This window comes from Xenopus laevis, chromosome 7L (assembly GCF_017654675.1).
Source record: "Xenopus laevis strain J_2021 chromosome 7L, Xenopus_laevis_v10.1, whole genome shotgun sequence".
Classification (NCBI taxonomy): Eukaryota; Metazoa; Chordata; class Amphibia; order Anura; family Pipidae; genus Xenopus; species Xenopus laevis.
Window position 1 is genome coordinate 72674021 of NC_054383.1, and position 21954 is coordinate 72695974.

General features: G+C 37.2%; 1 protein-coding gene across 1 annotated transcript in view; it reads left to right on the forward strand.

The window, feature by feature from the left end:
* st14.L (suppression of tumorigenicity 14 L homeolog) overlaps positions 1 to 21954 on the forward strand; it is a 37125-nt gene that overhangs the window by 13865 nt on the left and 1306 nt on the right. Inside the window, 16 exon segments of the mRNA NM_001087597.1 lie at positions 854 to 981; positions 1418 to 1488; positions 3270 to 3427; positions 3816 to 3851; positions 4484 to 4724; positions 5350 to 5489; positions 7344 to 7441; positions 8375 to 8484; positions 10150 to 10280; positions 10923 to 11027; positions 11723 to 11833; positions 12217 to 12330; positions 13285 to 13413; positions 14787 to 14973; positions 19120 to 19394; positions 20952 to 21088. Coding sequence (NP_001081066.1) covers positions 854 to 981; positions 1418 to 1488; positions 3270 to 3427; positions 3816 to 3851; positions 4484 to 4724; positions 5350 to 5489; positions 7344 to 7441; positions 8375 to 8484; positions 10150 to 10280; positions 10923 to 11027; positions 11723 to 11833; positions 12217 to 12330; positions 13285 to 13413; positions 14787 to 14973; positions 19120 to 19394; positions 20952 to 21088 — 2171 coding nt within the window.

The window sequence follows — 21954 nt, forward strand, 5'->3', positions numbered from 1 at the left end:
GGAAAATGGCAAATAATTGAAAAAACATAAATAATGAATACTGATTGAAAAGTTGCTTAGAAATGGGCATTCTATAACATACTAAACATTAAGTTCGGCTTTTCACACCTATTATTATTCTAGACAGAAAACAGGGCTTTTACCCTAACAATAGGCTGATCATCCGCATTAATATGCTAATTGTCTCCCACACTGCCACTGAAATAGGGGTGAATAGAGCTTGATGGAAACAATGCATGGATGAGGACGGGGAAGAGATGCAGTGAGTTTTACTCCATTTTAAAAATGTCCGGGGAAATTGTCTATTTTCTTCTGTGTTTTTATTTTTGTGAACATGAAATTCACAAAAGATTGTCAATTGTCCTCCACCATAAAAAATGAATGAATTTTGGCGAGTAATTTTGTGAATATGGAGGTTGTACGTACACCACTTATAACATGACTTTTACTCCCAAAAATGCTGTCTCCACATTTTTAAATTCCCCTTTAGTGAATTTAGTTTGAGATCTCAATTTCAGACTGTTTCCATGCCAACTGTAGTTTCAGGGAGCACGTATTCAGAAAAAAATCTCTCAAATAATTTCTATTGCAGAGAGTCACTGTCATAGACCCAAGGTTGCCAGATAGGATTGCTAGGACTAAGGTGAAAGTTAGTAGTGTTATATAAAGAACCTATTTTTACTCTACTACCAATGATGGTAAGTGTAAGTTGGAAATAGAAAATAAGTCAATACATTATTGTATAGGATCTTCTTACCAATATCTGGCATAATACATAATTTACACAAGTAGCCTTTCCACCTAAAGCAAATGTTGTTTCTGACTTTATGAATTTTCTGTCACAATTATTTAGACCGCAACAAACCAGTAAACAAACTCTACACAGGCTATTTGACAATTGCAAATACCCCATTCATTGATGCGTATGAAAACTCAACAACGGCAGAATTTTCAGATCTCTCTGCAAAGGTCATCGATACGGTAAATAAATATATTAATCTTCTTTGTCTTCAAAATAAGTTCTGTTTTTGTATATAAGATTTTTGTATTGTTCTGTCTAGATGAAGCCTTCCTTATATAATAGCTTCAATGACGAGGTCTTGGTTTGGGTGGAATGGGGGTGCTCCTGGAGAAGAAACTCAAGAGTAGTGTTAATTTTGCTGTGGCGAAAACCAAAATATCCACAATGCTGAAATCCTTGGTTAGATTTCAACTATAATATAATTTGTGGGGACACCTGTGTTTTAAGACACAAAATAAAGACTCAAGTATATTATGCTTTACCACCTATCATTCTTATTATCCTTTTTAAAAGAAAAACATACAATTGTTGTCTCTCTCCACTGGTGACATGCATATTATTAAATAAGCATATTCTGTTTTGTTTTTTGAATTTGTGCTTTTTTTCCACTTACAGCTTCAAACTGTATATAATGGAAATAAAGATATAGCACCCTATCTCCAGAAGTGCAGTATCAGTGCATTTAGGTAAGTTCTTAAAAATACTCATGGCACCATTAAAATGATTCCTTTCCTTCCTCATTCCAATTATTGTTGCTAAAGTGCATATGGAAGAACATAATTAAAAGAATGCACTCCTGTGCCAACAGTTAGATAATAATAGTGGTCTATTGAGATTACCCAGTAGGTTTTCAAGCTGGCCTGGTAGATTGTTGATTTTCTCGCAGACAGTTGTTTTGACCTCATACATGGTCCAATGATCTATCTACTCGATCTGGAGGGGCTGTATTGGCAGCTGAAATTGACCATGAATATAGACAACTTTGCTGTGTAGGGCTGAAACGTCTAATCGAATTTGTTGAATCTAATTGAATCTAATTTGTTTTGTATATTACGAAATGTTGGTTTATAATGCTTAATAGCATTATAAGCTCTTTTTCTTAAAGTTTTTTTTTTTTAAGTTATTGAAGTCTACATTTTGCTGTTAGTTGGCTATACAACTACACGTGAAAAATATTATACAGTGAGAGCAAATTAAAGAAGTATGCACAATTATGAAGCTGAAATACGTTATGTGATTTCTTATGCAGAATCCAATTATTCAGAAAGTTTAGAATTACAAAAAAGCCATTACCCAGAGATTCCAATATGATCAAATGTGTTGTTTTTTTTTTAAATGTAATATGAAAAACCCATGTTCCCAAACATTCTGGATAATAGATCCCATACCTGTATAAATAAATAAGCACTGTAAAGATGTAAAGTATAATAGTGCCAATTCATTGTAAAATACTTTGCTTTTACTATAGACTTTGCTATAAATTAAATTATATGCAGGGGGCCAATTAATTTTCATACATGTGCTGAGGCCCAGGATATATAATAGGATGTATGATGTCATACAGTGTAGTTTGTGGAGTAGTGATGTGAGGGTCGAGGAAAAACTACCAGCACCTGACCCTAACCCAGCACGCCTCTGACTTTATAGACCCGGGCCAGCTCGCCTCGCCCCACTTTGCTACGATGTCACTTAAAGGAGAACTAAACCCTAAAAATGAATATTGCTAAAAATGCCACATTTCATATAGTGAACTTATTGCACCAGTGTAAAGTTTCAGCTTCTCAATAGCAGCAATGACCCAGGACTTCAAACTTGTCACAGGGGGTCACCATCTTGGAAAGTGTCTGCGACACTCACATGCTCAGTGGGCTCTGAGCAGCTTTTGAGAAGCTAAGCTTAGGGGTCTTCTCAAATTATCAAGCAGAAAATAAAGTTTGCCTGTAATATAAGTTGATGCTACAGGGCTGATTATCAAATTCTGATGCTAGTTGCACTGGTTTCTGTGCTGCCATGTAGTAATTATATTAATTACTAATAAGCCTTATATTGTGGCATATATATTCTATGTGTACTGTATATTTTGAGTTGGTCCCTAAGCTCGGTAAGTGACAGCAGCACAGAGCTTGTGCAGTAAATCAGCAGAAAAGAAGACAAGGAGCTACTGGGGCATCTTTGTGGTTGCCTTTAGCTGGTAAAGCCCAAAACATAATGTACAACATTTTCAGCCCAATTCTTTAGTTAAACTTTAATTCTCCTTTAAGGGGGGGGGGGGCAAGCAGGTGCGAGTCTATAAAAGGCACGCTGGAGGTAGAAGCCAGCACAAGAAGGTTGCAGACAACTGTCTGGCCGGCCCGCACATCGCTACTTTGGAGCCCTAGAGTGGACTGGGGACCATAAAAATCCTTTGGAGGGCCACATCTGGCTTCCAGTTGCTTAAATTATTATCTTTCTTCTTTCCACTCTGCAGTGAAGGAGGTGGAAATAATGTTATTGGATATTACTGGTCTGAATTTTCCGTGCCTGCTTTCCGCGAGGCAGCCTTTGAGAAAGCCATCTCAGAACTGAAGCTCCCGAGTGTGAACCCACGTCAGCGAACGTTTGCCGTGGATTCTCTTGTTGCTTACCGTAAGCAGTGTCAATATGTTTCTATTCTATACTTGTTCACAAATGAATTTACAATAATTGTTATGCACTGTCATAGTGCGATGATACAGCCCAACACATTTCATAATGCCCCTGAGGATGTCAGATGCTTGATGAAATGCATTTGACTGCACACTCTTTGACAGTGAAGTCAGATCTAAAATTAAAAAAGAGCTAAACTTAAAACAGATGTTTAAGTAAAATATACTTATTTTATTAAATTGTTGTGATTCACACTGTGGGAGAGCACCCCTCTTCTTTTGTCTGTATGATACAAATTAAGGCTGAAAATACTAACACAGATTTTTCACAAAAGGTACCCAATGTTCTTTATTTAGTTTTGACTGTATGAACTTCTTTATTTTTACAGCTACAGATCCTCAGATTGCTCGTGTTTTTAAAAATAGTAAGTTCTTCTCTGTATGTACTTACACACTACTTAAACTGCTTCAAATCATAATTATAGGAAAGGAAACACATCTGATGATGACTTATCTGATGACTAATAACCTCAATATACAGTAGAAAATATCACCCCATACCCAAGCAAACCAAGTCAAACGTTATTCTCAGACATGCAAAAAGCTTCCTGGATAAAGGAGCAGTAGAATGGAGGGGGATAATTGTAAGATGGGGTATGGGGGGGTGGGGGAAGAGCAAGGTGCACTTTTTTTGCTGTTGTAATTCTGCCATTAAACATAACTTCCAGCATACAGTGGGCATTTAAATAGTAGAGGTTGGCATATATAAAATATATTATAAATGTATGGTCTGCCCTTAATGTACTGTTGCTTCTGGTGTTGTCCTTGTGTGAAGCTCTGTTGAAGTGTAGTACAGTGCAGATACTTCATATGCAGATTCAGAAACATGCAGCTTACTCTCTCTAATGGTATTTCCTGGAATGAAGGGGATAAGATCATTGGCTTTAGGGATAGTGTCACTTGTTCAGTCTTTATAGGAATACATTAGTACATTAGTAAATTTAACATCTGTTTTATTATATTTGATTTATTTTCTTTTTTCTGCTTTGTCCCATAGGTAGCTGTGCTTACTTTCTACATTCCAGTAATGGGGTTGTGGCAAAATTTTCTTCTCCTGGTTTCCCTGATTCACCATATCCACGAAATGCTAGATGTCTATGGACTCTGCGTGCAGATGCTGGGCGTATAATACATCTCCATTTCAAAACTTTTAAAATGGAGAAATGCAAACCCAATGGAGGGGATTTTGTGATGGTGTATGACTCTCTCAGCCCAATAGAGCCTCGAGCTCAGATAAGGTCAGTGTCCCATGTATTTTTAGTTAAATATACCTATGACTGTATAATGGAACTTTTGGCTTGTCTAAAACTTTTCCATTGCTATAGCTGAACACTTCTGACTTATTAAAAGCAATCTAATGCACCAAAGAATGAGTATTTAAGTTATGTATTTTACTCATTCTCTGTAATCTCTACAATTTAGCATATACAGTGGAAATCTGAGTCACAAAAAGTGAAGGCCAAACTTAATCAACTATAAATTGCATTGAATAAAGAATCAATAATTACATCTAAGTAGACAAGCTTTGTTAACAAGATTGCACACATTTTGTTACATGCAGTCTAGTATGGGAATACATAGATCTGATTATTACCCCCTATCTTCCATTGGTTGTCTGCCAGTTCAGGGTATACTCTATGCAGACTCGATGAGTTTGACTGGCAGCGCATGTCTCACATCAATGGGTGTAAGTGGCCTGTTTACTATCTCCACTTCTTCTCTAGTTTTAGTTGGCATATTATTGTACAGGTTTCTGTCCTACATCAATGCTAGTCATTTGTTTCTTGCTTCACATTCACTAGAATATATTGTGCTTTTGTTATTGCTAAAGGCAGTGAAGAAAGCTGTTTTTTTCCCTTTTAGGCTGTGTGGAATTTACCCTCCATCCTACAATCTTACCTTCTTTTCATCTTCGAATGTGATGTTGGTGACACTTGTTACAGATAATGTAGGGAAATTTCCAGGGTTCCTAGCCGAGTTCAAACAGCTTCCAAAAACGTCACGTAAGAAAGACCTCTTCTAGTTTCTTTTAAAATGTTATTTATGTGAACTTGTAAGGAAACCACAAAAAACTAACCGTTAAAATCCTTGTTGGTTCATAAGACTTTCTCAAGGATAACCGAAAGAAAGTAAAGAAGAAATTTGCTGGTAAAACTTTGTTGAATAGATAAACAAAAAAATGTACATGACCAAATGTGAACTTAATTTACTGCTTGACAAACCGTTATCCCTAGAGGAAGGACAGTAAAACCTACATCAACCCTAATGTAAAATTGTAAACTAACACGTTATTGTTAATAGAGAATGTAGCGTTGGGTCAAAGGAAAGTTGGCTGCTAAAAGTGTCTTTCTCAACAAATTGTAAGCGCCAGTATTGCACAGCACTAAATATAAGATAGGTATTCCTCTCTCATTAGCCAGAATCGCATTCTACCTCATTATGATGTGGCTGCCATCACCTACACATATTTAATTTCAATTCCGATTTGCCATATAATTAAAATGTTGAAACTCACCTTTTAATTTCTCTAAATGGGAATGGGTAATAATCAGATGCAGGGGATAGCATTACGAGGGGGTGTGATGGGGTTTTGGCTACCGTGGAAAGCACTTTGTAGCAATCAAAACTTTTCAGGAGTGTCTATATTATATCCAGCACTGTGCAATCCTGGTGCACATATATCATGTAGTATATATATTTTCATTTTTATGTTAATTCAGTTGTTTAATTATACACAATCTGCGTATCTAGTGGGAAGATTCAATGTAAAGTTCAATATCTTTTCACAGCAAATTCCTTCTTTTCCTTTTCGTTTCAATTACTTAATGCAAAATATATTTTGAAATAAATGACCAACAAACACACTCATGTCCCTATTGTACATACTTAACCCGAAAACGAAAATAATCAAAGATAAATCAAACATTTGTTAACTGGATCATGCGGTGTTGAGTCTTAGCTTTGAAATTATCTGCAAGTATTTGCAGACAATTTTTTAAAAGTGCAAACTGATTTTTTTTTTTCTATTTAATTTTATAATTTGAATAGGGCTAGACGTGCTGTTTGTTTCCCAGGTGTCCTCAGTCATATGACTTGTGATCTGCTCTGCAACTTGCTGCACTGCAAGTTGCAGTAAGATTAGCTCCTTCCCTATTCCCCCCAGCAGCCGATCAGCAGAACAATCGAAAAGGTAACCAGATAGCAGCTCCCTTACACCTGCACTGCTAAAATGCTCCCATCTAAATATGAGAACAGCACTTGATAGTAAAAATCCAAGTCTGGCTTCCCAAGATGCGAATCCTTACATTGTGTAGGAGAAACAATCGCTTATCTAAAAGCAGTTCCAATGTGGCACTTTCTGAAAGCTCATGACCAGGTGCAATGATCTGAGATAGCTGCCTATACTTCTATATTACAGCACCAAAAAAAAAATACATTTTAAATGGTATGTATTAATGCCATACCATAAAAATTAAGACCATTTCCTTTTAACAAAACCCAATTACAGGTACATTTGTACATGGCAAACCATTAGAGAATATAAAATAATGACATTGCGATCAGGGATTTTGCTTATATTGGGCTTCGAATCGAAAATATATGGGCAGTAGGTCTTCTGAAATGTCACAGCAGAAGAGAATAAATCAAGCTTTATGTTCATTTTAGTATAACCGTTCTTTGGCTTCACTTCAAACATATATGTTTGCTGCTATTTCTGTCTCCAGGTGCCCAGTTCTTTGATACATCTTCCATTCAGCAACAATGTAGCAGTCAATACAGCTGAATTGCAAGAATGTATTTATATGATATTACACTAATGCTAGTTTTTCTTTATATATGTTTTTCCTTGTATACAGTTTGTGGAGGACTTATCAGAGATGCTAGTGGGTTTATTACATCTCCTTACTTTCCAGCACATTATCCACCCAGCACAGAATGTATTTGGGATATACAGGTATATATGCAGTCTTTATTGGGATGACCTACTGTTTATTTTTTTCATGGTACAATATTATCAAATGTGTTCTCTTCTCTCTCTAAATACTTAGAATACAGAATGTACCATAATGAAATTTCAGATATTTTCAGTTATCAGTTGGTATGATCACAGGATAGCTAGACAACTTTTAATATTGTACTTTTACATCACCAATGCAGAGAATTATGCCAGTGATTTTGTCAGTTGCCCCTATAGGAGCAACTTTAGGAGGAAGGGATTTATGGCAATATAAAGCTTTTGGATTTAGGATGCTCATACCTAATGTGATAGTGTAGTCTGTAATTTTGTTTAGAACTTTCCCATCAGCATTGGGCAACTCATCTAGAATAAGAAGAATTTCACTGGCACACAGGAGTTGCGATAGCAGGGCAAGCCCTTGCAATTTTATTAATGCGCTACTGCGCATTAATAAAATTGCAAGGGCTTGCCCTGCTATTGCAACTCCTGTGTGCCAATGAAATTTTTCTTACCCTTGATATGAGGTGGCCGATTCCTCTTCCGCTTGGCACCAGTATACGTATTTTTGGGTTTGTGTGGAGTGCGGCTTCTCCAAATCTTGCTACTCATCTAGAAATCATAGCTCTTTATTACTTTTGGCAACAAGTTCCTCTATAGTGTTGAAATACCCCTCCCATTCTTGTATTCTCTTTACATTGACGTGCTCGCATCTTTGTGAGGGGGGGGTTGGAGTTGCATGCAGGAGTCCCTATGTGCTGTTGTTATGCCCCAGCTCCCTCTGGATGTTCCATTATTTTAAGGAGATATTTTTAAATATAATATAAGATATAAATTAATATTGCACCGCTGATTGTATACATGATTTACATGTATACATGATTTGTGTTTTGTTCATGCTTTGTTCATTACTGTATAATTTCTACATTGTAGGTTCCTGACAATAAATTTGTGAAAGTGCGGTTTAATATGTTCTACTTGGCAGAACCAGGTGTACCTGTTACTAAATGTACAAAAGACTTTGTGGAGATTAAAGGTCAAAAGTGAGTACAGAAATATCTAAATTTTTTACTCTGTAACCTTGTTTGTTAAATTATTGTAAGACTCCTGTTCATTGTAAATTAATGTGTTGCATAACTTGCTGGTGCTACATTAAATCACCTCACCTTTGAGTTAACTTTTATTAGGATGGTAAGAGGTTGATTTTCTCAGGCAATTTACAATTGGTTTTTATTTTTTATTATTTGTGGTTTTGAGTTGTGCAGCACCATTTTGCATTTTCAGCTATTTGGTTGCTGGGGTATTTGCACCCGTGCAATTGATTTCAATAAGAGGCCTGAATAGAAAGTTGAGTAATAAAAAGTAGCAATAACAATACATTTGTAGCTTTACTCAATTTTAAAATTAAATTTTTTTTAAATGGGCTCAGTGACCCCCATTTGAAAGCAGGAAAGAGCCAGGATAAGTCGGCAAACAATTAAAAAACTATAACAAATAATGAAGTCCAATTGAAAAGTTGCTTCGAATTAGCCATTCAATATCATATTAAAAGTGAACCACCCCTTTAATAGATGATATGATATTGTGATGTTGTAATGTGATATGAGATAATATGGTATGAGATACCATATTATTGTTTTAACTTATCAAAGCATCCCTTCTTCAGTCTTAAATCCTTAAATGCTTGTAAATATGTATAAACCTTTAGGTGTTTTTTCTATAAAAACGATTGTATGTGTTGAAAAAACACAGTTGCCCACAAGTTATTCCCTAGCTTCACAAACCTCAATTAGGCCCAAAAAAGTCCACTTTTCCCAATGACCCCCCTTTTCCTCTTTAGTTGTGTGTGTGTTTGTTTACATTACATCTGCTCTGACTCCTGGCTGCATGTCAATCAAATAAATGGTTAAAATGATTTTAAAACCCCTTGTTGATGTTTGGGTATCGTTACACAAAAGGAACTTTCAGCACATTTCATCAGTTCAGTGCTGATTAGCTTTATTAGCAATTCAATAGACAAACTCCAGTGCTTGAAGGGTGTACATGGTGTAGTAGTTTAGTGATATTCAAACACCTTAGGAAAGAATAGGAAAAATCTTTTGTATTTAATAAGGAAGATGTAGAGCCCTCTTTCCTGAACTGAGTGCAGAGACCTGTGCCTGGCTGTCCTCTCTCTCTCCTATTGCTATAGAGGGAGGCACTGTTTCACTTTTCCTAATCATTTGCCTTTTTATTCTGACTCTTTCTAGCTATCAAATGGGGGATCACTGACCCTCGTATCATAAAAAAAAAAAAATGCTTTGAAAGGCCACAAATTTAATGTTATAGCTACTTTTTATCATTCCTTTTTTTCTGTTCAGGCCCTCTCCTGTTGATATTCCAGTTTCTTATTCAAATCAATGCATGGTTGCTAGGATAATTTTGATCCTAGCAACCAGATTGCTAAATTACAGGCTGGAGAGCTGCTAAATAGCTGAAAACCACAAATAACAAAAAAATTAGGTGCACAACTCCTTTAGTTAGCAAGACATAGCACTATGGATAAATATGTTCTCCGTATCATTTACCTGAGTGAAAATGGAAGAATCAGGCATAATTACAGCATGTTTTCTCCCTATTTGGGCTACTGAATACTACTACTCTAATGCATTTCTATATTATTTTCACCTGATACAACATTTAAGCCATATTTTACTTCTATTATCCAGATATTGTGGTGAGAAGGAATTTTTCGTTGTTTCAAACAACAGCAGCAAAATGTCTGTTCGTTTCGTCTCGGACCAGTCATATACTGACACAGGGTTTACAGCGGAGTACCTGTCCTATGAACCACGCAATCGTAAGTAGAGCCATTTCCACACTTGCATCTGGGCCTTTTTGGATGCATGTACAGTATATATTTTTCAATATAGAAAAGTACACTGGGAAGACTTTAAAATAAATAATAGTAAATAAATAAGTATGAATATGCCATGTGGTAAAATGCATTTTAGAAAGGAATCCCTGCCCTCTAGAGCTTACAATCTAAGTGGGTAGATAACATACAGGCATAAATAAAGTGAAAAAAAAGTGCACAGAGGTTTTTGACTTGGCCCAGGACTGGGCTGGTGGCATTGTAATGCTCCAAAAAATAGTATCTGAATTTCTTTTTGAAGCGGTTTGGGTAGTTTCTGACAAAACATTGTAAGATTTCAAGTTTAAGACTGTGCACTGTTACTGTACTTTCTGGGCCCTACTTGTGGACACTTCCAATTTGATGCAGCTGCAGGTTTCTGTTTGTGGTTAAATCGATCTGGAAGCTGTTACATTCTTTCAGACCACGATTTCCTTCCCTTTTGCCGCCTTATTAAGTGATGTGATATACTGATAACGATAAAGATAACATTGAAGAATAAACTTGCTATTCATAATCTGTACATCTCAAATAAAAATTACAAAGCTCTTATGTATTTTCTTCTTTTTGTTTTGGGGTAAAATATAGCATGTCCAGACCAGTTCACTTGCAGGAGTGGTCGGTGTATCAGACTGGACCAGAAGTGTGATGGATGGAATGACTGTGAAGACTTCAGTGATGAAATGAGTTGCAGTAAGTAGCCATGCCTTTATGAGCATATTAAACATATAATTGTTCAAAGGTTAAATGAATGCAGCATGTTCCAATGCCTTGTGGTTTTTTTTTATCTTTCATTGACCATTCAGTTGATCTCAGAAAGCTTACTTAAAGTAGTTTACCTTTAAATTAACTTTTAATATGATGATTCAGCAGTTAAGCAAACCTGGTAATGGTTTAAATGAGAGATAGACAGATGACCTAATCAAAAAGAGAAATAATAAAGAGTAGCAATATCAAAAAAAAATTGTATCCTTACAGAGCAAAAATAAGACATTGATAGAACATTCTATAGCATACCAAAATTAATTTAAAGGTGAACAACTACGAGTCTTGACACTGTCTGTTTTGGATTTGCATTTACTTACAACATACAGGAATGCTGCATATCGATCTTGTTTGAGTTGTGCAAAAAAACAGATGGGCGTTCTAATAAAAGCAGCTTATAGAGGGATGTTCTGCTCAATGTTGGTGTTACAAATGTTTTTTTTTATTTTAAAAGGTTTTTTGCCCAAGGGATGTGGTGCTTTGTGGGTGAGCGAATTTTGTGTTGCAGTCCAATTAGTATACACCTCTTGAGAGCAGCTGCTTTGTTATTTTGCCATGCAAATGCGTACAATTTATTCCAAAGAACATAGTAATTACACAAGTTATTCTTACTATTTTTTTAGCATGCACAGCACTGCAATTCCGTTGCGTAAACAGTAAGCTCTGCAAGCCCAGTTACTTTATCTGTGATGGGGTGAATGATTGTGGAGACAGCAGTGATGAACTCGCATGCAGTAAGTACAATGTTTGCTCTGTCCATTACATCTTCTGAAAATGTTCATCTGGCTAACCATTTCATTCTACTATTATTTTTTTATGTATGTAGAAAATAATTTAGCTATGGTAAATTTGTTAATGTTTCAGATCTTTTAAAAATATTCCATGTTTGTTATAAAGGCACAAAACAAGAATATAAAGTTCATAGTGCTGGCAGTGGACTTTGTACCATAAATGTGTCCTACAAATACAAGTGTATCGTCTTAATGAAAACACATAATAGTCTTCATCTTTTAATTCTAGAACTATGCAAGGAGCAGCATAGATTTTACGGGAATGTTTTCCTTACCCTAAATATGTTGTTTTGTGTTGGTCCTCTTAACATAAAATTTTCTTACAGAATGCCCAAACAACACATTTAAATGTGGCAATGGCAAGTGCATTCCAGACTCGCAAAAATGTGACCGGGTAGATAACTGTGGAGATGGCTCTGATGAAGCAGAATGTGATCAGGGTAAGCACTATATCTATTTTGGATGTCAGCTTTGATGGTTTGAGGCCTGCGCTAATTTAAAGCACTAGATTAAATGGTGGTGAACCCCAAAACAGATATTCACTATTTAAAAAAAAAAAAAAAAAATACATAATTCTAAGCAACTTTGCAATATACATTCATTATAAATTTTCTATGGTGTTTATTTGTGCTGTTGAAAGCAGTGTTTGTCCCTATCTGTTCTCTGCCCTGATGGCTCAGACTGTTGATACAAGGCAGCTGATTAACAGACCTGTCTTTGCTGGGGAACTAAGACTTTGGCAACATTGTTTAAGGGCTATTCCACACGGGGAGATAGCCTTGCGGTCGCGGCGACAAAGCGCCGCGCCAGTCGCCGCGACCGGCGCAGGCGACAGTTTTGTATGGGCGCCTATGTAAAAACGCCTGTGCTAACCACACGAGGCGATGCGCTTTTCAACAGTCGCCTGAAAATGCCTCGCCAGGCTTTTTCAGGCGACTGTTGAAAAGCGCATCGCCTCGTGTGGTTAGCACAGGCGTTTTTACATAGGCGCCCATACAAAACTGTCGCCTGCGCCGGTCGCGGCGACTGGCGCGGCGCTTTGTCGCCGCGACCGCAAACGCAGGGCTATCTCCCCGTGTGGACTAGCCCTAAAAAGTAACCACCAGGAGTTAAGCAAATACTGCTTTCAATAGAAATTGGTTTTACAGATAACCTTAAAAGGACTGACATTTTTTAATTAATGTATATTGGCAAGATGCTTAGAATTATATTTTCTGTTATTGGGCATTTTTTTTTTTATTTCAAATCCTGGTAACTGTTCTTACTATCCAGTATAGCTATTTCCCTGTTGCATGCACAATTCTGCAGAAAAATTATTTTTTATATTTTTATTAAAAATGAACAACCTCTTTATATAATGCTGCTGTACTGAGTGTCCATTAAATGTTTTCCAGTTCTAACCACTGCTTGTACAGAATATACATACAAATGCAAGAACAATCAGTGCATAACTAAGAAGAACCCAGAATGTGATGGGGAAAATGACTGCAGTGATGGCTCTGATGAGAACGCTGCTAAATGCAGTAAGTGATTAGATTAAATGTATAATGTATGCCCATATTGGGTCTCTGAATTTTGCATGTGTATCTATCATATACAGTTATGGTATCTTGGAACCCCTTATCAAGACAGCTCTGTAATATGGGAAGGCCATTTCTTATAGGGTCCAGTTTAACATTTTTTTTTACATTTCCTTTTTCTCTGTCGTGAACCTTGTACTTTATAACTAAGATGGTAAAAGTCCAAAATATTGTTCAAACATTCCTACTGCTTTATTTTTAAATGTTTACTTTTACACACTCTACATTTAATTGTAATACTCCTGAACCTCTAGAAAGATTGGATACAGCATGTTTTATGAAGCTAAATGTTCTCTTGCTTTTGACATTAGTTTATATAAATTTGCTTTATTATATATAGTGCATATGTATGTTTTAGCTTTTTTTATTTTATTTTTTTACCAACCTGTTTATATATTGAACAAAGTATCCCTCTTGTAAAATATAAGGACATTATAAGTTACCGAGGAGTTCCATGACCATGTTTTATTCAGGTCATGGAACTCCGAGGTGTGACTTCTAATATCCTCATATTCTACAACAGGGGGTGCTTTATTCGCTATAATACACAAGTTTCAGTGAGTCAGGTGACAGAAATTACACCACTAAACTCCTATTATAAGTGAAGACATCATTAAGCATTGTTTATAAGAATAAAATTTACAGGATATTCATGGCTTTTGTGTGTGTGTGTGTGTGTGTGTGTGTGTGTGTGTGTGTGTGTGTGTGTGTGTGTGTGTGTGTGTGTATATATATATATATATATATATATATATATATATATATAGGTGATGAAGGATCCGCACTCTCATTTTCAAAGTATAACAACTTTTATTATTGCATTACAATCCGACGTTTCGGTCCCTCCTGGGGACCTTTCTCAGGAGGGACCGAAACGTCGGATTGTAATGCAATAATAAAAGTTGTTATACTTTGAAAAGAGAGTGCGGATCCTTCATCACCTATATCACAAATATTGATCAAGCACCTCCAATCAACGTCTGTCAGAGGTGCGGGCACTCCAGGAAATTATTATATATATATATATATATATATATATATATATATATATATATATATATATATATATATATATATATATATATATATATATATATATATATATATATATATATTAAAGTACCCCCAGTTGCAAAATATGAGGATATTAGAAGTTACCTCGAATTTCCATGACCTGTATAAAAGCACTCGGTCTTCAGCCTTGTGCTTTTATATGGTCATGAAACTCCTCGGTTACTTATATTTTAAAAGAGGGGGGTACTTTATTCACTATATTTATTTATTTATTTATTGCTCTATTTCTGTTTTATTTTTAGATTGTGGTAAACGTCCATTCACAAAGAAATCAAGAATTGTCGGTGGTGTGAATGCAGACACTGGAGAGTTTCCCTGGCAGGTCAGCTTGCATGCAAAGGGCAATAAACACACGTGTGGAGCCTCTCTGGTTTCCCCTACAATGTTGATTTCTGCTGCTCACTGCTTCCAGGATGATCATCAAATGAGGTATGAGTCTACTTCATATGTGTTTTGGACAGTGTCTAATGTATGCAGATTTGGTTGTTATGCACTTTACATTAAAGTAAAACGATACCCCCCAAACAATGTAGGTCTCTCTAAAAATATATTGCGTAAAACAGCTCATATGTAAATCCCTGCTTCATGTAAATAAACCATTTTTATAATAATATACTTTTCTAGTAATCTATAAAGCAAAGGTAGGTGCGCTTTGCTGGATTAACGAGTATTTGCCTAGAAAAGAGAAGAGAGGGACCCGATGGTGTATTATCCTCTTTTGGAAAGGGGTAGCGTGTGCTACAGAACTACTCACAGGGGATCGATGGGTTATTTCGCAAAGAAGACTGCTCTTAGCTTCAGTCGGTCTGATCTGCGTGGTAACCTATCGGAAAAGAAATTAACATAGCGCAGAAGAGCCGGCTCACGGATGCGGGAGAACAATTTATATACGCTACCGGACACTGATGTTTTCTAGCACTCTGAACCTGTGCTGGGAGCTGTCTTATAGCGCCTTCCTCCTAAGTTTTTTCGATCCGTTCGGCAGTGAGAGATCGATGGATTATTACGCCAGTTGCCTGTAACCTCACTGTTGCCTGTAACCTCACCAGCAAGAACCTCCTCCAAGCAGACACAAAACGACTGTAATTAAGCAGTCAAAATTTATTAACGAACTCCAATGAGTACAACGGGTCTGAGCCCGTGAAACGCGTTGTACTCATTGGAGTTCGTTAATAAATTTTGACTGCTTAATTACAGTCGTTTTGTGTCTGCTTGGAGGAGGTTCTTGCTGGTGAGGTTACAGAAGACTGAAGATACAAGCAGGCAACTGGCGTAATAATCCATCGATCTCTCACTGCCGAACGGATCGAAAAAAAAAAACTTAGGAGGAAGGCGCTATAAGACAGCTCCCAGCACAGGTTCAGAGTGCTAAAAAACATCAGTGTCCGGTAAGCGTATATAAATTGTTCTCCCGCATCCGTGAGCCGGCTCTTCTGCGCTATGTGAATTTCTTTTCCGATAGGTTACCACGCAGATCAGACCGACTGAAGCTAAGAGCAGTCTTCTTTGTGAAATAACCCATCGATCCCCTGTGAGTAGTTCTGTAGCACACGCTACCCCTTTCCAAAAGAGGATAATACACATGTGTTTTGGACAGTGTCTAATGTATGCAAATTTGGTTGTTATGCACTTTACATTAAAGTAAAACGATACCCCCCAAACAATGTAGGTCTCTCTAAAAATATATTGCGTAAAACAGCTCATATGTAAATCCCTGCTTCATGTAAATAAACCATTTTTATAATAATATACTTTTCTAGTAATCTATAAAGCAAAGGTAGGTGCGCTTTGCTGGATTAACGAGTATTTGCCTAGAAAAGAGAAGAGAGGGACCCGATGGTGTATTATCCTCTTTTGGAAAGGGGTAGCGTGTGCTACAGAACTACTGACAGGGGATCGATGGGTTATTTCGCAAAGAAGACTGCTCTTAGCTTCAGTCGGTCTGATCTGCGTGGTAACCTATCGGAAAAGAAATTAACATAGCGCAGAAGAGCCGGCTCACGGATGCGGGAGAACAATTTATATACGCTACCGGACACTGATGTTTTTTAGCACTCTGAACCTGTGCTGGGAGCTGTCTTATAGCGCCTTCATCCTAAGTTTTTTTTTACGCCAGTTGCCTGCTTGTAGCTTCAGTCTTCTGTAACCTCACCAGCAAGAACCTCCTCCAAGCAGACACAAAACGACTGTAATTAAGCAGTCAAAATTTATTAACGAACTCCAATGAGTACAACACGTTTCACGGGCTCAGACCCGCTTCTTCAGGCAATAAACACGCCAGGCGCTAAGTGTGTATACTACTGCCAGATGCTGTAACTCTTGTGTTTATTGCCTGAAGAAGCGGGTCTGAGCCCGTGAAACGCGTTGTACTCATTGGAGTTCGTTAATAAATTTTGACAAAATTTTGAAAAAAAAAAAACTTAGGAGGAAGGCGCTATAAGACAGCTCCCAGCACAGGTTCAGAGTGCTAAAAAACATCAGTGTCTCCGGTAAGCGTATATAAATTGTTCTCATGCATCCGTGAACCGGCTCTTCTGCGCTATGTGAATTTCTTTTCCGATAGGTTACCACGCAGATCAGACCGACTGAAGCTAAGAGCAGTCTTCTTTGCGAAATAACCCATCGATCCCCTGTGAGTAGTTCTGTAGCACACGCTACCCCTTTCCAAAAGAGGATAATACACCATCGGGTCCCTCTCTTCTCTTTTCTAGGCAAATACTCGTTAATCCAGCAAAGCGCACCTACCTTTGCTTTATAGATTATTCCTATTTGGATACGTGGATCCATTCTTCTTTCTGGTGCAGCTTTAACCCCTTAGACACCCAGCAAGCGCAGACCTTCACCCCCCCCTCTCCACATCTTTATACTTTTCTAGTAGTATGTGCCATTGGGTAATCATAAATATAAAATTGCCATTTTAAAAAATAAGGGCCGCCCCCTTGGCTCATACGTTTCTCTGTGCAAACAAACATACTTACAAAGCATACTTTTTAGGTCACACGAGCCAATTAACATACTTAGTTCTGTCTTTTGCTTTCCACACTTCTTCCTGTTACAGTTAGAGTTGTAGTATTTCTGGTCAGGTGATCTCTGAGACCATCACGAAAAGGTGGCTTAAGGCAAGATATGTAAAAAGGCAAGATTTATTTAAATATATAGAGCAGTTTGGTAAGATTCTTTAATATGCCATTTAATATCATGTAAACTATCTGTTGTTTAAGTATTCATTTTGGGGGTATAGTTTTCCTTTTAGTCTTATGGTCCCCATAGATGCAAAGATTTCTCTTGCCGAACGGCCGATTTTAGCGAAGTCCGACCAATCCATCGAAATTATTGTGCGGTTAGTGGGATTCGAACGATCGAACATCACGATTTTTCGGCCGACATCTGTCAGGAAATTGATCGGCCAGGTTAAAAAAATCGTTATCGGTCCCAGTGCAATCTATCTATGTTTGCAGGGACAAGCAGGCAGCTCCTCTTTGTTTTCCTGGCAAATTGGTCTTTTTAGATGATGGACAATCCGTACGATCGTTCCGAGATAATCGTGGTCTCCCAATGATGATCGGATCTTTTAATCTTTTAAATCTCAACATCTATGGCCAGCTTTAGGGTATATCTTCTATGACAGATATTTGGTTTAGTAATAAACGTTTATCAAACCCCCCTAGGCTGTAGTCCCATGACTACATGTCATGTATTGTATGTGCTTTTGTATAAAAAGTGTAGTTGTCACCTGGTAGTGTGGATTCCTCCCACAGTCAAAAAATCTGCAGACAGGTGTTGGATTTATCATAGTCTGTTAAGGCAGCCATACGCCCGGGCCTAGGGCGGCACATTTTTGGGGGCAGCATGCCGCCCAGCCGTCTGTGCTCCCCAGTGTTTCAGCGCTCGCACGCTGGGGCTTTTGCGCCAGCGTGTGGTAGTGCGGGCGGGCGCTAGGATCGCGCAGAGTGCACGGCCTGGGGCGCCCGCCCAGCAAATCCGGCATTGCATACACCATAACAGCCGTTTGTTTGGTGAGGTTGCCAGACAAGCGGAGATTTCCCTAATATGCCTACCTAAAGGTAGCATACAGAAGCAATTTAATTTGCTGTTTTGGGCCCTTTAGACCTATTCAACAGTTTATCTGCCCATGTATGGGAAATTCTGAAGGGCCCACTCGACTGATATCTGGCCAAAAATCGGCCAGATGCTGATCAGATAAGTTTGATTTCCCATTAGATACATTAGGGTCCACATCAGCTCACACAATGTCTCGTATTCCCACCATTGTAATCCAGTCGTTTGCCCTCGATAACTGTACACATGAACTGTCCTGAAAGCTCTAACTAGCTAAACCCAGTGAAATTCATCAGAAGTCAAAATGTGATTAATACCTTACAAAGTAAATGCAAAACTAAGCAATCATCATAAATATTCTTGCTTTCACTATGATTTTAATACCTGTTTGGTTTTTTAGGTGTGCCAGACTAGAACAAACTTGTATAATATAAAAATGTGTCCTTATAAGGACTGCATTAAAATATATTAAATAAAAAAATAAAATAATCCACTTTCCTTTTTTTAATTTAATAGGTATTCTGATGCTTCCCTATGGACGGCATACTTGGGCTTACACGATCAAGCACAACTCAATACTAAGGATGTTGTGGAACGCAAGATAAAACGCATTATGGCACACATAGGTTTTAATGATAATACATACGATAATGATATAGCCGTGCTGGAGCTAGAAAAACCTGTGGAATATACTGATTTTATCCAGCCCGTCTGTATTCCAGAAAGCACACATGACTTTCCTGTGGGAAAACCTATATGGGTGACAGGATGGGGTGCCTTAAAGGAAGGAGGTAAGATTTTTTGTGTGTGTGTTCACGTCCCTCTCCCTTTTAGAAGTCGAGTAGAAACATTTTAATGAATGGTACATTATTGCAATGCTTTGAATATATATATATATATACCACCTGTGTGGTATCGAAACGTTGGTCCACTTTAATAAACCTTTATGATTGACATCTACTGACCCAAGCGTGATTGATTCTGGAGTGCCGTCACTGGAGGGATTCTGCATGTGTTTACAGACTGGCACCCGGCCCTTACAGCATTTATGGTTGTGCGTTCCTGCTCGGTTTGGTATATATATATATATATATATATATATATATATATATATATATATATATATATATATAGACAAATACAAGAGTCCTCTGCACTCAACCCATTATCAATATATTTCAGACAGAGACATTTTGTGCATACTGCTACTGAAAAATGCCTTACCCTTTAAACAAAACAAGGATTGTTTGTCCATATATTGCAATATATTTAAGCTGGCCAAATACGTCAGTCATCCCATATCTGGCCAGTCCAGGTGATCCCAATGGTGTCTAATAAAAGGGCAGCCAAGTTTGGGAGTTTTACTTTGAAAGCAGCTGGTAAAATTAGTGCTAAGCACAACTTTCCCTTGTTTTATTTATTTTTATATATATATATATATATATATATATATATATATATATATATATATATATATATATATATATATATATAGTCAACTACAAGAGGTCCTCTGCACTCAACCCATTATCAATATATTTAAAACAGCGACATTTTGTGCATACTGCTACTAAAAAATGCCTTACCCTTTAAACAACACAGCGATTGTTTGTCCATATATTGCAATATATTTAAGCTGGCCAACTACGTCAAAGTCATCCCATATCTGGCCAGTCCTACGCTTAATTTTCATCTGATTCATTAAGAATTCAATTGCTTAATTATACATTTTACAAAGGGACTAAGTTTTACCTGCAACTTACTAGCTGCTTTCAAAGTAAAACTCCCAAACTTGGCTGCCCTTTTATTAGACACCAGTGGGATCACCTGACTATAGTTGGAGGGGGTGGGAGCTACAACATGGAGCTGGTCACTGCTCTTGTAGAACTATAACAAACAAGGGAAAGTTGTGCTCACCACTATTTTTTAAAACCATTAGGCGGGGGTGCAATGAGGGTGTGACCACAAAATACATATAGTCAACTACAAGAGTCCTCTGCACTCAACCCATTATCAATATATTTAAGACAGAGACATTTTGTGCATACTGCTACTAAAAAATGCCTTACCCTTTAAACAACACAGGGATTGTTTTTCCATATATTGCAATATATTTAAGCTGGCCAACTACGTCAAAGTCATCCCATATCTGGCCAGTCCTACGCTTTAATTTTATCTGATTCATTAAGAATTCAATTGCTTAATTATACATTTTACAAAGGGACTACGTTTTACCTGCAACTTACTTGCTGCTTTATATATATAATTTTATTATTGGTGGCAATACAAAACAAATGACATTATTTGTAAATACACCAGATTGATAGATTGACACTTTCATTATACAGGTGGTGCAGCTGTTATACTGCAAAAGGCAGAAATTCGAATCATAAACCAGACTGAATGTAACAAACTTTTGGATGGTCAGTTAACTCCTCGCATGTTGTGTGCTGGCTTTGTCAGTGGAGGAATCGATGCTTGCCAGGTAATTTCAATAAATAGTTTCTTGACTCAAATAAAGAAGTGTCTATGTGCAGGGCAATTTAGCACGTGTTAAAAACAATGGTGCAAAGCTCTCTGCAGTGATGGTGTGATTAACCTTTTTTTCTTTTCTCGGAATGACAGATAATTTACTTGGTATGCTGCATGAAAAGTGCAGTAAGTGGGTGCACTGGTATGACATAATGCAAATAATGTGCTAAAAATGTATACAGATGTTCTGAACATCTCTGCTAGTTACTTTTTTTTTAGTTGACCGTTCATCTTTAAAAATACCTTTAAAGGTAAAACAGTTTTAACACTAGTTTTGGCTACTAAAGGCAATGTAATTCCAAGCAACGTTCCCATGTACTTTAATTACAGATTTATTTTCTTTTATTTGAAAATGTAATTGCTCTCTGCCCTTTGCTATTTTCTGCACTGCTGGTCATGACTGCATGTAGCATCTCTTCAAGCTAAGACTCCATTTTCCACAATGCCTTGCACACTCGCCATTCTTCTTCTTTATAGAACTGTGATTCACAGAGCATGCAAATCAATGTGGAAAATGGATGCTTGGCTGGAATTGAGCTGACTGCTTGCAACATGGTTCTTGTAGTCAGGGGGAGCGGTGCAGAGAATTGCAAAGGACAGACAAATACTGCTTTCCAGAGCAATGACATTTGCAAATAATTTTAAATATTTCTACTTTTTGAACATTTGTGATTAATGCATATTGGAAAGCTGTTTAGAATTTGCATTTCCTTCATTATGCAGAATTTTATGTTTGGGTCCTGGTATATTTGAAATTGTCTTAAATCACCAGGGGAGAATAAACAATCTTTTAGGGAGAATAAACTATTTTTTTATATG